This window comes from Sinocyclocheilus grahami, unplaced genomic scaffold, assembly GCF_001515645.1.
Source record: "Sinocyclocheilus grahami isolate Dianchi unplaced genomic scaffold, SAMN03320097.WGS_v1.1 scaffold409.1, whole genome shotgun sequence".
Lineage (NCBI taxonomy): Eukaryota > Metazoa > Chordata > Actinopteri > Cypriniformes > Cyprinidae > Sinocyclocheilus > Sinocyclocheilus grahami.
The window spans coordinates 772,513-790,410 of NW_015505588.1; the positions used below are offsets into that span (position 1 = coordinate 772,513).

At 37.4% G+C, this 17,898-nt stretch overlaps 2 protein-coding genes across 3 annotated transcripts; both read right to left on the minus strand.

Annotated features, from left to right (window-relative positions):
• Positions 1-80: 80 nt before the first annotated feature.
• On the minus strand, positions 81-8,154 carry fermt3b (FERM domain containing kindlin 3b). 2 transcript variants are annotated; one of them, XM_016232268.1, is made up of 15 exons: positions 8,022-8,154; positions 7,157-7,281; positions 6,252-6,485; positions 6,034-6,150; positions 5,538-5,706; positions 4,786-4,888; positions 4,602-4,709; positions 4,331-4,459; positions 4,134-4,180; positions 3,797-3,921; positions 3,343-3,449; positions 2,036-2,251; positions 1,792-1,916; positions 1,485-1,626; positions 81-1,340 (listed from the first exon to the last, which is right to left on the minus strand). In XM_016232268.1, the coding sequence occupies exons 2-15, from the start codon at positions 7,278-7,280 to the stop codon at positions 1,161-1,163; spliced, it is 1,926 nt and encodes a 641-aa protein (XP_016087754.1). In that variant the 5' UTR covers position 7,281; positions 8,022-8,154; the 3' UTR covers positions 81-1,160. The 2 variants fall into 2 exon arrangements, with proteins under 2 accessions (XP_016087754.1, XP_016087753.1); XM_016232267.1 differs by having other exon boundaries at positions 7,157-7,284.
• A 4,040-nt stretch (positions 8,155-12,194) lies between these two features.
• Positions 12,195-14,771, minus strand: LOC107550851 (leucine-rich repeat transmembrane protein FLRT1-like). Its single transcript, XM_016232253.1, has 2 exons — positions 14,763-14,771; positions 12,195-13,700 (listed from the first exon to the last, which is right to left on the minus strand). Exons 1-2 carry the CDS (start codon positions 14,769-14,771, stop codon positions 12,342-12,344), a joined length of 1,368 nt encoding a protein of 455 aa, XP_016087739.1. The 3' UTR covers positions 12,195-12,341.
• Positions 14,772-17,898: the final 3,127 nt, after the last annotated feature.

Genomic DNA, 17,898 nt, shown 5'->3' on the forward strand with positions numbered 1-17,898 from the left:
CGGACCCTCACACCTCTAATGAACTGAACAGTGGGTGTTGTTTCAGAAACCTGTTTGAGGAAGTTTAACATTTTCACATGGTACTATTTATTCTTATTTAAAAATGCTGTATAAGGGTACAAAAATACTTTGCTTTTCTCCTCCATGGATGTAAGAACAGCCTATTAGCATACCTAATTACACTTTCCTTTAGTTTTCTTTAGCTAGATAGGATTCAGCAGATTAGTGATTTGACACATACTTTTATCCAAAGCTAAATACAAATGAGGAAATCACAGTGAGTATGGGTACTGATGTGATAAACACACTGAAATGCAGAAGACGAAGAAGAAAAAAACTCAACCTACAAAATAATGTAGAAATATCGCTCACATTTTTGGTAGATCTGAGGTCTTTTTTCAGATGAGAGGGAGTTAAAATTACTCCTAGAATCTCAAAACATGTTTGTTACATACACATAGGCTACTCAAATAGTACATTTTTCATTGTTTAAAGTGATATAATGGTATATACCATAATGCTTAATAATATTCACAATATTTCAACACATTATGTTTCTCATACTTGTGAATAATGGAGAATCATGCAAGGCTGTGAACTCATTAGGACAATGCAGAAATGGCACTTTGTTAACTCAATACTAAACTCTCCCACCCAGCATGACACTGAGGACTATCTAAAAATAACCCTGGAACAAGTAACTGAAATTCTGTTGGACTGAGATAGGAAATTGTGAGCTGTAGACTAGGGGCTAATATCATTGTCTGGCCAGACAATGATAGACAGTGGTTTCCTGAGCTGTTACTCGTATGAGATGGCAGAAATTCAGACACCCTGTTAAATAATAACAAGTGTTTTATGAAGAAAAGAAATTCATTACAGTAAGATATTTTTTAAATATTGGAAATCATTCGTTTTGTCATATTTTCATGTTAGGCACTTATTATATTAAGTGTGATGATTAGATGCATGTAACATGTTGTGGAAAACATCCATGTTTCAATTCAAATGCTTGTATATTGAACACTAAATGATGACTCGTTGGAAACAAAGAAAAGAAAGGGACAGTTGCGGTGCAGTGCTAACACTGAATTCTTATCAGTTTCCTCCATTTGTAGCTTCAGTAATGTTTTTTTTCTCTGTAAGTTGCTGTTTTGTGCTCAGAGTGCCTCGTGGCCGCCGGTGAGTTTGTGGAAGAGCTCCTCATTCAGTGTGTCGCTTTGCTGTCGTGCACGAGTCGACATGAAGATGTATCCTCCAATGTACTCATGCACAACCTTACAGTCTGCGTTCACACAGCTGAATGCTATGTTAATGTTTCCGTCGAATTCAATCGCCACCTAGAATAGAGACATTCTATGTGTATTATATAAGATAAACAGTAAGTCAGGGACATATTTCGTAAGGCAAAAATAAAGTCTCCTTCATTTACATTAAATGTATCACAATTATTATAATTTGATCATACTTTTATTGAAACCTACCTGTCGTATGTCCCAATTAACATTCCACTGTCTCATATTATTATAACGCCACGTCTTCACCACATCTCCGACTCCCAGGTCTATACGGATCAGACGGTTGTTAGCGATGCCCAGAACTTCGTCCTTACGACTGCCCTTAAACCTGAGAAACGATTGTATTGTGAAGCTGGATTACCTTAGATGACTATTATAAAATAAATCTTTTATATTGCCACATACCACAGCATATTCATACAAGCTTGTTTAAAAGGTAGGCCTACATCATGAGCTGACCATGTTTTTGTGCTTCTGAAGTTAGTCTATTCACCTGACCATGAAGTAGGAAATTCCAAAATCAGGCAGAGCTTGCCAGATCTGCAGGAACTTCAAGATGGCAGACGTCAAAGAGAGCTGGGCGACATTCTGATAGGCCTCCAGGATACGAGGGGTTAACTGAAAAGAACAAGAAGAGGTGAAGTCTACACAAACACTGAAGAGATTAAGTGAAACAAACACTGCAATACATTGTACATGAAACATGAACTGACAGGCAAGTTTCATGGTCACTCTACCTGTTTGGGCTTGTATTTCTTCTGGTATCTCGGTGAGACGAGGCTGTGTGTGTTGATGCTGTCATCAGTTTGTGCCGTGGGAGCTGCAGAGCTGGAACGCTGCATTGAAAGGAACGTCTGGATGTTCTTTACTTCACTTTGATACGAGCTGTCCAATAACGTCAGGCCTTTGGATGCCAGCTTACAGGCGGCCATCCACTGAGAATACTGCTTCTCCTGATTCAGTGGGGTAGGTTAGAACAAAATTTATTTATTTATTAAATACAATTCGTTTTAATCTCTGCAAGTACACAACCATTCAAAAGTTTTGGGTCAGAAAGTTGTCTATATCAAATAAATGCTGTTCTTTTGGACTATTTATGAAGGAATACAAAAAAATGTATCATGGTTTCCACAAAAATATTAAGCATCACAATAAAAGATCTGTCTTGAGCAGCAAATCAGCATATTAGAATTATTTCTGAAGGATCATGTGACACTGAATAGCTGCTCAAAATTCAGATTTGCCATTTCAGTAATATATTATATTTTAAAATATATTAAAATATAAAATCATTATTTTAAATTGTAATAACATTTCACAATATTACAGTTTTTACTGTATTTTTTATCACAAAAGTGCAGCCTTGGTGAGCATAAGAAACTGAATTAACGGACTGACCCCAAACCTTTGAATTGTACTGAATTTTTTTAAAGGGGTCATATGATGCTATTTAAAATTGTCCTTTCTCTTTGGAGTGTTACAATCTCTTGGTTGTTGTTTGTCATTTCTCCAATCACAAATGCAGACATTGTTTTATGTTTACGCAGCGAGACGCAAAGCAACGGATAAAAAGACAGTATAAGTCATTATAATCCGTAATTATGCCCCCACTGGATGCAACAAATGCCTCGTTTCTAATGGGTTTTAATATTTTTGTCTCGTGGCTCCGGCCGGGACACGGCATCACAATGTGGTGAGGGGCGTAACATTTCCGTCACACGCTTGAGGTATTCGGCCAATCACAACGCACCGGATAGCTGGCCAATCAGAGCACACCTCGCTTTTTCAGACCGATGAGCTTTGTAAAAATCGACGCGTTTCAGAAAGGCGGGGCATAGAGGAGAAACAATAATGTACAGTATGTGGAAAATAATGTGTTTTTTGAACCTTAAACTGCATAAACACATTTCATTACACCAAATACACAAAATAATGTTCTTTTTAGCAACATCATATGACCCCTTTTTAAAATAGTTGTTATTTAATAAGACCACTTCTTATCAGAGTTTTCATTTACAAATGAATGTTATCGACAGTTACGTACATTTTCACATCGCAAGTAGATTTCATTCATGCCTTCTGGTGCAGGAATGAGGAGTTTGATACAGAATTTCTGGCCTGCTACATTGACATCAGGGGCAACCTCACAGCCTAAAGAGAAGCAGATGTGTTTCAGATAACATGGCCTCATTACACTGATGAGTGTGTCTACTTTGGTTTTAGCCTTGACTGAGGTGTAAAAACATATTCACATGTTGTACAAGCACAGTGTGGGAAACTGCATGCAAAAATGACTCATTATGGTAAAGCATGTATAATGCCCTGACCTTAAGCTAAATCTTCTTTTTTTCATAAGACTTCACAAGGCCAGGGGATTTATCTACTGTATCAATTGGATTTTATTATTCCAATTTTACTTATTCAACTTCATTTTTGTCAATAACTTTCATCTGTTGCAATATTGTGTGTAGGTAAAAAAAAAAAAAAAAAAAAAAGACCTTTCAGGTTCAATTGTTGAATGGGCTCTCCATAGCGGTCCTCTTTACTTTTATAATACGAGATCGATGTGTCCTGAAATTTGCACCAGTATTGCTTGTAACCCTTGAGAGTTAGTCTCTTAGGCCTGCAGGGTGGAAAATGATCAAATATCAAATTATTATGCACTGTATTTCTTTCTGAAGTTGTTAATAAAACAAAACAATTTGAAGTATATTTTACAAAAAGATACTATTTAAATTTTTGGCTTAAAAAATTCACACTTAATCCAATGTGTCACTTGTGGTTTCTTTGTAATTGTTTGTGAAAGTAGGATTTGGCCAAAGAAAAGGACCTTACCGAAATATTTTCAAATGGTCATTGAGCTCAGGGGCAGTCATGTTGTCCTGTAAAAGTAAATCCGATTTTTACTGATTGTACTTCTGATAGCAGATTTAGTACCTCTGAATTTGTCTCTGCATCTGTGCAGTTCAATCTCCATGTCTCATTTTCTGCTATTCTATTAGGACAGATGATCTATTGTAAGTGTCTCTCACTAGCATGTCTGTGCTGTTGCCATCTCCCACCATCTTGACCTCCAGGGATTTCAGGGCAGACTCCAAGTCATCCATCCCTTGACAGGAAGAGACCATGTCCTGAGACAAGGACTCTTTTCCTATGTGGTACTAAATAAGAGAGTGAGAAAAAGAGGAAGATTTTATAATGCTACTGCTTTTTGTGTTTATTCCTTTTATGCTAACATCAGTTTAACAAATCTGTTTTATAGTTGCGACGGCAGTATTATTTGTTAGGTTTTATCTGTTGTACCTGCAGGGCTCCAAACAGCATCATTTCCTCTTCTGTGCAGTCTATGTCCTCCAAGAGAATAGCCCAGCGAGCTTGTTCATACAACTGCGTCAAACGCACTGCATCATACTACAACAATGAGAGAATTTTAATTTCTTGACTCTTGGAAAAAATGTAGACACACACCTTAACCAAACACTGCTACCTTGGGATCCATATCATGGTAAGTGTAGTATTTGAAACAAAGCCATAGTTTGTCATTCTCTTGTATTCCCTGCTGCATTAGTGAACGAGATGAATCCAGCCACCTCCAGGGAACAGAAGAACATTTATATTAAAGGGTTAGTTCACCCAAAAATGAAAATTCTGTCATTAATTACTCACCCTCATGTTGTTTCAAACCGGTAAGACCTTCGTTTATCTTCGTAACACAAATTAAGATATTTTTGATGGAATCTGAGAGCTGTCTGGCCCTCCCTATAGACAACAATACAACTGAAATGTTCCTATGTTGTTGTGATTTGATCTGAACGAAAACAGCATATCCGTGTGACGTATGTGTACGTCCAGCGGATATTCTCCAAAATGGCACCAGGGTGATGCGGAGGAGACGATTTGTTGAATAAAGTAGTTTTTTTTTTCTGTTGCACACAAAAAGTATTCTCATAGCTTCGTATAATTGCGGATTGTCACTGATGTCACATGGATTATTTTACAGATCTCCTTGCTATGTTTCTGGACTTGGGAACATTTCAGTTGTATTGTTGTCTATAGGAAGGTCAGACAGCTCTCAGATTCCATCAAAAATATCTTAATTTGTGTTCCGAAGATGAACAAAGGTCTTACGGGTTTGAAACGATATGAGGGTGAGTAATTAATGACAGAATTCTCATTTTTGGGTGAACTAACCCTTTAAGGATGAAATGTGAATTATCTTTGTTTGTTTCTCTGCTGTACCTGGTGTGAATATGCGTTTTGTCCACCACACTGGCTGGCCGGTAGAGTTTAGCGATGGCTTCAGGAGCAGGTGAGGGCAAGCTGACAGACAGCATTTTATACACAGCCTCAGTCTTCGGAGAGTCAGCAAAATGAGCCGGCATGCCATTGTACAGAGCTTGAACAGAGCCTACATCCAGATAAAACAATAACATTGATCATGATAAATGTTTCTTGAGCACCAATTCAGCATATTAGAATGATTTCTGAAGGATTGAAGACTGGAGTAATGACTGCTGAAAATTCAGCCTTGCATATCATAGGATCATATATAAACTTCATTTTAAAATGTATTAAAAGTGTTATTTTAAATTGTAATAATATTTCACAATATTACTGTTTTTATTGTATTTTCAATAAAAATAAAAAGTATACAAAAGCATTAAAAAGTCTTGCTGACTCCAAACTTTTGAACAATAGTGCATTAAAAGCTTCTTTAATGTGTTATTTTGTGCACCTGCGGTTAGAGGAACATCTGTAAGATCATACAACTCTTCTGAGGAATCTTTGTCTTTCTTTTTCTTTTTCTCCTCAACAGGACGGAGCAAGGAGAGCTCCTCTGGGTGACGTAAATCTGAAAGCAAGATAGATTCGTTTTTGGAAATGGTAAGCTGAAACTTAGTAACAGATTGCTTATAGAGGGGGTGTTGGATCCAAGCTTGATCCTTCACTTACTGAGAACCCTGCAGATGCCCATGACTGTGCGAAATACAGGACTGGAGAAACAAGCTCGCATTTTCAGCGTAGCCCCATTCGGCAAGCCCAGTCGCAGAGGCTTGTGCTGTGGGGTGAAGACAAGGCGAGCATCTGCATGGACCCCACATTTGTCCAGTGTCCAGCCGGTCCGCAGCAGCCACTGCTGCTTCTGCTCCCACCACAGGGAATGATCGGACCAGTCCTTCTTCAGATCTAGAATAAGACACAAGAATATCTCACATGGTAAATAAAGATTTAGGAACCATACTTAATTCTAAACACAGTTTTTATTAATATGGGATAATTTGTTGTCCTGTTGATAATATGGGGTATAATTTGGGGTAGGTAAAGTTTTTGAAAGAAGTCACTCATGCTTACCAAAGCTGCATTTATTAGATAAAATTTTTTAACCGGTTTTCTAAAATATTTTAAAATGAAATTTTCAGCTGTCATTACTCTAGTCTTCAGTGTCACATGATCCTTCAAAAATCGTTCTGACATGCTGATCTGGTGTTTAAAAAACATGTCTTTTGATTGTTAATGTTGAAAACAGTTAATATTTTTGTTGAAATCATGATATATATTGTGTTCATGATTCTTTAATGAATATAAAGTTCCAAAGAACAGCATTTATTTGAAATTGAAATCTATACTAAGAATGTAAAAGTCACTTTACTGTCACGTTCAACCAATTTAATGCTTCCTTGCTCAATAAAAATATTAATTTATTTTAAAAAAATCTTTCTGATCATAAACTTTTTAATGGTGGTACGTGTAAATCGAATGTGTGTCATGTTGCTGTTATAGTATGTGCACAAAAAAGCAAATATAATAGCCTATATAATATAATAGCCTATATTTGAAGCATCTAGAGCATAACTCACTGGTCTGCTCAACTAATTTGAGAATAACTCCGCCAATGTGCAGATCAGAGGTCACGCTGATTTGATGGGGTGGGGCATCAGGACCAAGATCCTCCACTGTGACTGTAAGGTCCCACGCTGCCATACTGCTGCCAAGAGATACCAAAAATGTGGAAACAGTGAGGTTTGATCAGACATAAGCTGTTCTGTACACTGGTCCATTATTCTATTTAAAAGCATCAAAGTTTTGAGCATGGACCAAACTTTAAAACGCATGATGAGTAGCTGTATATCACATGCTTAGCATGATCATACTCATGGTAATGGTGGTGACACATCACCAGATCATGCTTCATCTACCCTGTGAGTCAGTGTGATCATGCCGTTTGCTCCTAGTTAAGTTTTCTGAGGCTGATACTTCCCATTTATACACATTTCCTCTTTTGGTCAAGTGTCTAATCCACCAATGCATGTAATTGTGTGTATATATATATATATATATTGGTCGTGTGGGTGTGTGTGTGTGCGATATTTCTGAAAATAGTTAACTGAAACTGAAAACTGAAATAGACCCAAACTGTAAAATATTATTTAACGACTCAGCTTCATGTCATTTAAACTCCACAATAAAATAAATTCATGTAGACACAACAATGCAAAATAGGGCAATGGTAAACACATTTAGATAATATAGTTTATACAAGTAAAATGCTTTAGATGTAATTTAACCACCTTAATATTGTATTATATTGTACATTTTTATTCTAAATGATTTATTAGTGATCTTAAATAAAGTGACTACAGAACTATCTCACTGTCTTTGTTTTAAACTACTCACTGTTATAATAGCTCAAAATTTTATTTAAAATAATTATAATTTTGTTACCTTGTCTGTTTGGCTCTGGATTTGCCGATGATAGTCTCTCTCTCTTGTGCAGTCAATTAAATGCTGGTAGGTGTCTTTATGAGATACTCACACAAACACACACTCATATAGACAAGACCCCTCTGCTGTGTAAAATCAGTTGAGGTTTTTAAGGGTGTCAGAGCTGACAGAAAAGGGTGTTCCTCTTTTCTTGGCTTCCGTGTAACGGAACTGTGTATGACTGTGTTGTTTTCACACTAAATGCACTCTTACACAATACAACAAAAACTCATGTTATATGGGCATGAAAGTACAGCCTAGACCGCAGAGTGTATTATTGTTGTTTTTCACAGTGTAAGATGGTGCTATAATCAAATTATTGATTTTGATCCGTTGAAACAATATAAAAGAGGCTTCTGTAGAGTCTTTATTTAGCCAACATTGAGAAAAGAAAAGATACTGAAACGGGTATATGGGATACACAAAAATCCTATTTCAATTTCATATTCATCTAAATCGGTTTTATATTAATTGAGAGTAAATGCAATATTTGTACAAAAAAAAACTTTACCTCTTCGAGACAGCAGAGCTCACAATTATTATGCAAATTTTCTGGCTTGTATTTGTTTTAGAAATGAATAAATAAATGGATAAACATTATACACTGCCAGACAAAAGTTTGAAAGTAGTCTCTTATTTTCCCCAAGCATGCATTTATGAAAAATCTACCATTTAAAGGCATTGCTTTCTATTATAATATATTTTAAAATTTAATTTATTCCTGTGATGGCATAGCTGAATTTTTAGCAGCCATAACTCCAATCTTAAGTGTCACATTATATCAGAATCAGAATCAGAAAGAGTTTTATTACCAAGTATGTTTACACACACAGGAATTTGACTTGACACAGGAGCTTTAAGTGCAGAAGAAAGTATGGACATAGTGCAAACATACATGATAGTGCAGACATACATAGGAATAACACAGTAGGAATGGAATGATATTGCTACTATTACCAATACAAATGATTAAGAAACTAAAAATAGTCAGTTACAGCGCCTAAATTCATATCAAGTGTAATCCAAAATCAGGACGTTGACAAAACTTAATGTCAATTGTACTAGTCAACCCAAAATCAGGCTATTAGTAACAGGACAGCTTGACTAAAAGACTGCGCTTACAGCATCGTGCCGCTAGATGTCAGTAAAGGATGAATGATGTTTATCCAGAAGATTCCAAATAACGAATGAATTCACGGACCCCTACATATTGGTATAGTCCCGTCTGCTTTCACTGTCATACAGTTGAGTTTCAATTTCACTATTGTTATTTCAAATAAACTGTAAACCTCTTGTTACAACAGACTCCAAATCGCAACAAGGATCAAATCAAGGCACAGACGGGAGACATTCGGCCTTTAAACTTTAGATCTGCCAGCTGTCAAGGCAGAGACCATGGCGTTTCAGATGTCAATAGTCTAATTGACCCGATGTGGTAAATGCAGGGAAAAGAGGTATGCGGTTCATCAGGGACGACTTCTGAGAGTTGCTGCTGCTGTTTGGAAAGGTGCAATTGCTTGGTGTAATTGTAATTCTTAGTTTGGTTTCGCTACAATGTGAGAGGTGCTGTGAAGCCCCTTGGTGTAGCTTCTCGGGATTTGATTTACCAGTAATTGGGACTTGTCAAACCCTCAAGTTAATTGTTGGGTATTGTGAAGTTGGCCTTTTAGCTGGTAATTTTAGTGGCAAAAGCTGCTTTCAGGTATTCTTTGGCGGATCGTTACGGATACTGTTAATGTGCCTTTTTCCATATGTCAGTGTCTGCAACTGTCTTCATGCTTAATAAGACTCAATAATTTGATGTTGCTTTGAATTGTAAATCGCTATAAAAGAAGGTGCTGTTTTCCAATCATCTAGAATTACATTAATTTGAGAAATGGGTTGGGGAACAGGTGTGAATAACTAATTGAACTGTATGTTGTCAGAGAAACCGTGCTGAGGACATCATGTGCTTTTACGTACACATTAAGCTGTTGAAGAGATGTGTTTAAAGGCCATTCTTTCTTGGATACTGTATTCTGTGCTTCCTCCCTCTCATTATATTTATCTCTAGATTGCTTACACAGGCATTACCACACTCTCCAGATTAGAGGCATGTTTGCTCTTAAATAGACACTATCAAATTGGCTACTCTTTTCCTTATTCACTCTTCCAGCGGATGAATGTGTGCCATATATGCCTATCAATGCCACCATGGAGATTTAGCAGGGCCTTAAGAACTGACAAGGGGATTTTGTCTAATACATGATGTGTGAATTTGATACTATTTTGAAGCACAGGGAAAATGTTTCCTTTGATTATAGGTGTTAATGATACATATATCAACGAAAAAGATAACAAGCTTTATTTACTATTCATCATGATGTATATCCATATCTATAACGAGAGAAAGAAGTGATTTACATGGACTACTTTTTGAATAGTTCACTTTTAAAATGCATCAGAAAAAGGCTGGAAAATTGCAGATCAGGTACAGATATCCTTTTAGTGTTCCTACCTTTCTATTCTCTCGGCTAATGCTGCGTTTAAGTCACACAAAGTCAGACTGTGGAAAAAAAGTGGATTGTCTTTAATCAATTAAAGACCTTTGTTCTCTCTTTTACTTCTTAGCCCACACACAAGATGCAGAGGTTCACAGTGTTACATATTTTATTAATCCCTGATTTCTGTTTTTCCTGCACCTCAGGGGTATAGATACACACCGTTTCACACACATAGATTGTAATGAGCCGACATGTTAAAGTTGTCTGATCATTTGTAATTTTTTCTAGTCATCTGCTAGATTTCATGTCCATGATATTTTCTGGTATGTTCTGTATCAACAAGCCCTGCCCTTCAGTTTGCTTTTTTACATGCTAAATTGACTGCATTATCTATGTCAGCCTGTCAGTTTGGGTTCATTCATCAATTAGGGTTGCCCCCTTTCATGATTGTCTTTAAATGCCTCTTTCTGTTTAGTTTAAATGACGTCAGATTTCTTAAAGTCATTCCTTTCATCATAATTGAAATGCATTTGTCCGTTGTTGAGCAGGTAAAACTACTGAGCTTCATATATTTTGTTTGACTGTTCTTGAAACCTTCATGTAGTGAATGAAAAATTTTTTTGTTTTGTTTTTCATAAGATATCCACTTTTTCAGTGTCTTTTTCAGACAAATTTTCTTTGTGAACATGAAACCTTTTTCTGTGCCTTGATCTCTTTCCTTTTGTCTCCTTCTACCCCACTTTTCTCACTCTCATTAAAAGAAAAGAAACCCAGTAGCAATTTGAGGTCTTTCATTGTCAAAACCATTATCACCACTGTCAGCTCTCTGGGTTGGGAACAAAGTCCTCGTGCTGCATGCAAAAGAAATAGAGAGAATAAAGGAAAAGCCCATAAAAGGAGGGAGAGAGAACTGAGAATTAGAATTTGAATAACAGCCCCTCAAAAAGATTTCTTTTTTGTTGTTGTCGTCAGTATGCCCCAGAATGGAAAGGCATCAGTTTCCCCCAGTGCACATATACACAGTAAAGTCCAGGTAGTAAAATTATAACTATATGAACCTGGTCTCAGATCTCATCATCATCATCATCATCATCATCATGCTAACCCTTCAAATGAGCTAGTTTTAGGACACTGATAATCATTGTTACTAAGATGCAAAAACAGCTTAAATGATCATCTGAATATTGGATAACATCAACACCAAGAGTGGTATCCCTGGCACTTTCTGACTATTATAGGTATTTTGAGCATGTTTTTTGCCCATAAAGAACAATGTTTTGAAAACAGACTAAAGGAGGCACAAAGGGTACTTTGGAATAGGGGTGTGCCGAATGAAATCCTGATTTATCCACATGTCACGAGGTGTTCTTTCTGAATATTTTTATGTAACCATGTTATTGTTTTGCATCATTTATGTAGAGTGTTTTCAGTACAGTCCATATAGCATTTTTAACACCTGGTTTTGAATAGTAAGTCATATTCATTCTTGTAACATCACTAAATTACTCAATTCAATTCAGTTCACTCGGAATCCTGATTTTGGTTTTAAACATCTTCATGTTACACCAGTGCTCCAATAGTGAGAAAACGATACTATTTTAAGTATAAATATTTTGATTTAAAAAAATCTACTCGAAATCTTCTATCCAATAATAAGATTTTCTGTACGATAGATGGGGGAAAATGGTCCCCTTAGAATCGGCACACCCCTACTTTAGAACCTAGGGAAAAGAACCCTTACCCAACTGTTTTACCTGATAACAGGAACAGAATAGGAAGGGGGTTATAAAAAAGACTATCACGTGTATGAGTAATCTATGTCTGGTATTCCTCCTTCTCTGTACCCTCGATTTGTTCCATAGCCTGGATTTCCTGTGTGGTTCAGGGTGCTCCTATATAGAGTTGCATTATTAGAGGGAAAGATAGTATGAATGTATGTCATATCCTCAACTTTTGCTTTGGGCTGCAAAGGCTGTTGGGTAGACATTGGTGTCATTTGAAACCCATGAGCTCTGATTTCTAAGATGGACGTGTCTTTTATGGTTCCAGACTCAACATAGTCATCGTAGTGTTTGCTGGCACCTTGTGAGCCAACAACATCTCTACCATATACAGAATGGTCACCTCGCGCAAGGTACCCCGCACGGTGTCCGTACCAGCAGAAGATGCCAAAAATTAAGAACAAAGACACCAATGCTGTTGCACCTCCGATAATTCCAGCAAGTGGTAGGGCTGACAGTTGGTCAGTTCCTCGATCAATGTCCTGGTCTGAAATAGGCTGCTCGAAGGGATCAGTCTCTGTTTTGGCACAAGCGGGGTGCTCATGCTCTGAGTTTGTGTTAAAGTTTAAACCCCCACTTGCTGTAAAAGAGGTTCTTTTACCATCATTTCCAGAGAGAGGCACCAAGCAGATGATGTAACTTGACTGGGGCTGTAGTTGCGTAAGTAAATACTCACGGCGATCCCCTGGCACAAGTGTTTCTGTGATTGACCCCATTGCAGGACTGTTGCCTAGTCGCAACCAGGAAAGTCTGAAGGAGGGGACTGGCTGTGAAGCCTGCCAGGTAATGTGAACTGTCTCTGGTGTGAGAGGTTTTACACTGATTAGTAATGATTTTCCTGTTACCCTATTTCCACCTCCAAGGCTGTCCTGGCTAATATCTGAATACTTGTGGCCTGGTCGTCTGGATCTGAGGGTAAAGAGAGAACCCTGCGGAAGTGGAGGGGTTGTTGTAGCTGGTGCTTGTGTCGAAAAATAACTTTTCTCCTTCTTTGCGCCATCGTTTCCAACCATTCCTCCTGCAGAATCTACGCTGACCTCACAGTCTTCCAACTGACTTGTAAGGTCCCTTAGTGTCATGCCTCTTACTCTCTCTGGTCCATGGCAAGTTAAACCTCTCACAGTCACTGATGAACCTCGCTCATGCAACCAGTCATGAAGCCAGCGGAGGTTACAGCCACAGTACCAAGGATTTCCTCGAACAAGTAATTGTGAAAGGCTGTCCAGGTCCTTGAATAAACCTCTCGGGAGAGTCGTCAAGTTGTTACCTGATAGATCCAGTTTCTGTAGCCTTCGCATGCCATCCAGGGAGCCTCGTGGCATGTGGGCTATGGCATTGTCCTGTAGATAGAGGCGAAGAAATGGATTGTGGTTGAGCTATATAAATAAATAGTGTAGAAAGAGTTGTATGATTACATTGTTACATTATACACTGAAAATTGTAGGTGTGAGGTGGTCATTCTAAACTTATATTAAAATGTTATTGACATTTGAGTTCCTGGAAAAACAATTACAGGTTTATTCCTGGATTGACCTTAAGTCATATTACAATTCAAATGTAGCAGGGAACTGTGTTTGAATAAATCACTAGTTTAATTTTAGCTCAAGTTTTTGAAAGTTCACAGAAGGGTCAGATAGAGTTCTTGTTTTCGGCCTGATTTGCAATTGAGATTTAGATGAAAACCACAGACGTTTACAACAAATTGACATGCATAATGGATGCTGTTTCTTGGTTGTTATTGTTTTCAAAATAGCATGAATTATTCAGAGAGACTACATAGAATACCCAACAGAGATTTCACTCTGTGTTTAACCAGTCATTGACTAGATGGCCGGGGATTGTGAATTTCCTGTGTATGTATTCTCTGTAAGCCTTGTCTGTGACTTGTTAAATATAGGAAGGAAGGCAAAGAATATTTGCAATTTAGATGGAAATTATTTTGTTTAACCCTATTATGGGTAATGAAAGTTTCATATTTTGATTTTGGGAGTCCCCAACAACAGGTTGACATGCATGCAAGGTCAAAAAACACTTTCATTGTCTTATAATATGCATTTACTTTTACCTTACTTGCTCAACGACTCCCAAACGATTCGCTCAACGATTCATTTTTCCAAACCCATCCTTTGTGTGATGCTAATCTGCGGGGATTGGTCCACATCATGCCTGTAATGCCTGATAAAGCAGCATTTGTGAGCTTTGTATACAGCGTTACTGGGGATTACGCTATTTACAGCTATTTTTACTCCTCTAAAAGCGGCACCTAGTGGCAAAGAATTAATTAGCATTTTCATTCAGACCAACACGAAAATACCAACAAGTGGGTGGGCAATATGTTAATGTTTCATGCTGATGTCAACATGAAACGGCTTGGGATTAGTTTTAAAAATGACTCGTTTCAAAGTTTCAGAGTCGACTCTTTTTTTTGAGAGACTAACTTTATACATGGTGCACTTTCAGATTTAAAGGGGTCATATGATGCGATTTCAATTTTTCCTTTTTCTTTGGAGTGTTACAAGCTCTTGGTGCATAAAGAAGATCTGTAAAGTTGCAAAGACTAAAGTCTCAAAACCAAAGAGATATTCGGATTGTGGTTGAGCTATATAAATAAATAGTGTAGAAAGAGTTGTATGATTACATTGTTACATTATACACTGAAAATTGTAGGTGTGAGGTGGTCATTCTAAACTTATATTAAAATGTTATTGACATTTGAGTTCCTGGAAAAACAATTACAGGTTTATTCCTGGATTGACCTTAAGTCATATTACAATTCAAATGTAGCAGGGAACTGTGTTTGAATAAATCACTAGTTTAATTTTAGCTCAAGTTTTTGAAAGTTCACAGAAGGGTCAGATAGAGTTCTCGTTTTCGGCCTGATTTGCAATTGAGATTTAGATGAAAACCACAGACGTTTACAACAAATTGACATGCATAATAGCTAGATGCTGGTTGTTATTGTTTTCAAAATAGCATGAATTATTCAGAGAGACTACATAGAATACCCAACAGAGATTTCACTCTGTGTTTAACCAGTCATTGACTAGATGGCCGGGGATTGTGAATTTCCTGTGTATGTATTCTCTGTAAGCCTTGTCTGTGACTTGTTAAATATAGGAAGGAAGGCAAAGAATATTTGCAATTTAGATGGAAATTATTTTGTTTAACCCTATTATGGGTAATGAAAGTTTCATATTTTGATTTTGGGAGTCCCCAACAACAGGTTGACATGCATGCAAGGTCAAAAAACACTTTCATTGTCTTATAATATGCATTTACTTTTACGTTACTTGCTCAACGACTCCCAAACGATTCGCTCAACGATTCATTTTTCCAAACCCATCCTTTGTGTGATGCTAATCTGCGGGGATTGGTCCACATCATGCCTGTAATGCCTGATAAAGCAGCATTTGTGAGCCCAGTGCTGCTTTGTATACAGCGTTACTGGGGAAACAGCTATTTTTACTCCTCTAAAAGCGGCACCTAGTGGCAAAGAATTAATTAGCATTTTCATTCAGACCAACACGAAAATACCAACAAGTGGGTGGGCAATATGTTAATGTTTCATGCTGATGTCAACATGAAACGGCTTGGGATTAGTTTTAAAAATGACTCGTTTCAAAGTTTCAGAGTCGACTCTTTTTTTTGAGAGACTAACTTTATACATGGTGCACTTTCAGATTTAAAGGGGTCATATGATGCGATTTCAATTTTTCCTTTTTCTTTGGAGTGTTACAAGCTCTTGGTGCATAAAGAAGATCTGTAAAGTTGCAAAGACTAAAGTCTCAAAACCAAAGAGATATTCTTTATAAAAGTTAAGAGTCAACCACGCCCTCCTAAAACGGCTCGTTCTAACACGCCCCCATATGTCTGCATCACTGTGTGGGAAGATTTGCATAACGCCGCCCAAATGTTCACGCAAAGAAAGAAGGCATAACTTTTATTCTCGCTGTTGCCATGTTGTGGAGTCGCTGTGTGTTTCGTTGTGAAAGCAAAACTGCTTTGTTTGGCCTTCCAAAAGAGGACACGACTAGAAATCAGTGGTTAAGTTGTATTTACAACACTGTTCCAGAACAGTTCAACCCAAATATTCAGATGTGTGCTGTGCATTTTATGGAGGATGGATGAGGACTGTTTCCTGAACCAGTAGCCTAATGTGTCTGTGGCACAAAGGCTGTTTCTATAAAGTTGGGCAGTTCCAACTTTGCAAGGACAAACTTTGCAAGCACTGCTCTGGTGCTTCTGACTCACAGCCTGTAAGTACGTTTTTTATATTTAAATAATTTGCCAATGATGATTCAAACGCGAGGATGAGCAGTGTAGAGTAAGCTTGTTGTATGTTGTTTCTCCGATCACAAATGCAGACATGGTTTCATGTTTACGCAGCGCGATACGCAATGTAACGCGTAAAAAAACAGTATAAGTCATTATAATCAGTAATTATGTCCCCACTGGATGCAACAAATGCCTCGTTTGTAATGGGTATTATTGGTTTTGTCTCGTCTAGTGATGTCCAGATTGCGAACAAATCGTTCTATTTAACCGGATCTTCTTAGTGAACCAGTTGAACCAGAATCGAACTGAATCGTTTGAAACGGTTCGCGTCTCCAGTACGTGTCTCCTATCTAAAACGTGATTTAGCCCCCAAAAAAACAACAACAATAACTAGGGATGCACAATATTATCGGACTGATATCGGAATTGGCTGATAATGGCTTTAAATGTAAATATCGACATCGGCCCGATATGAAAAACTGCCGATATGTCTTGCCGATAAGAGGAATACATTAACTCACATGTGCTCAGGGTGTGCTAGCGATTAGATCACATCAGCAGTGTGGCTCATTCTTGAAGCAAAGTTTTGTCTGAATGATGATTAGATTCACTCTTTTGGATCGCTGCATTTAAACTGAGAATGCATGCAGAAAAGCCTTTGGTGTGTGATAGAGTAAACAGTAATAGCAGGTGCAGTGGTGGCAGCAGCGGCAGCCTCCCCCAGGTCCTAACGCCCGTTCGGTAAGGAGTTTTAATCTGTAGGGAGCGCTGTTGGCCTACTTTGAATTAAATTAAAAGTAAAATAGCCTACACAAATAACATTTAGACTGTGCTTCTTATTAAATAAAGCCGTAATTGATGTCATAAAATAATGGGTAAGTTTGGATTTAAAGGTCAGAAGCTATAGCCTACATTAAAAAAAATCACAAACATGACACTTGTAAATTAAATAATTTAGTATATAATGATTTATTCATTAATGTGTAATATGTTTTATTTTTTAAACAAATCATAAGCTAAAAGATTTTCAGAATTTTTACAACTCTTTTGCTTTAGACCATCTACAAATGTTAAATCTTAAAATAAAATGTTATGGTTAACACTGCATCTTTCAGGGGAAAAATGCAGCGATTGATAGTTTATTTATAGTTATTTTCAAAGCTTCAATGTACTGTCAAAAAACCTTCATTATAGGGGTGAAAGTGACGTGACATGTGGCCAAGTATGGTGACCCATACTCGGAATTAGTGCTCTGCATTTACCCATCCAAAGTGCACACACACAGCAGTGAACACACAC

Excerpts from the sequence above, each read along its gene's own strand:
- fermt3b (XM_016232268.1), bottom strand. The coding sequence starts at position 7,280 with ATGGCAGCGTGGGACCTTACAGTCACAGTGGAGGATCTTGGTCCTGAT. Across the intron at positions 5,707-6,033 it reads AGATGTTCCTCTAACCGCAG|GCTCTGTTCAAGCTCTGTAC; the intron begins GTGCACAAAATA and ends ATCTGGATGTAG. Across the intron at positions 4,181-4,330 it reads GCAACAGCACAGACATGCTA|GACAACATGACTGCCCCTGA; the intron begins GTGAGAGACACT and ends TTACTTTTACAG.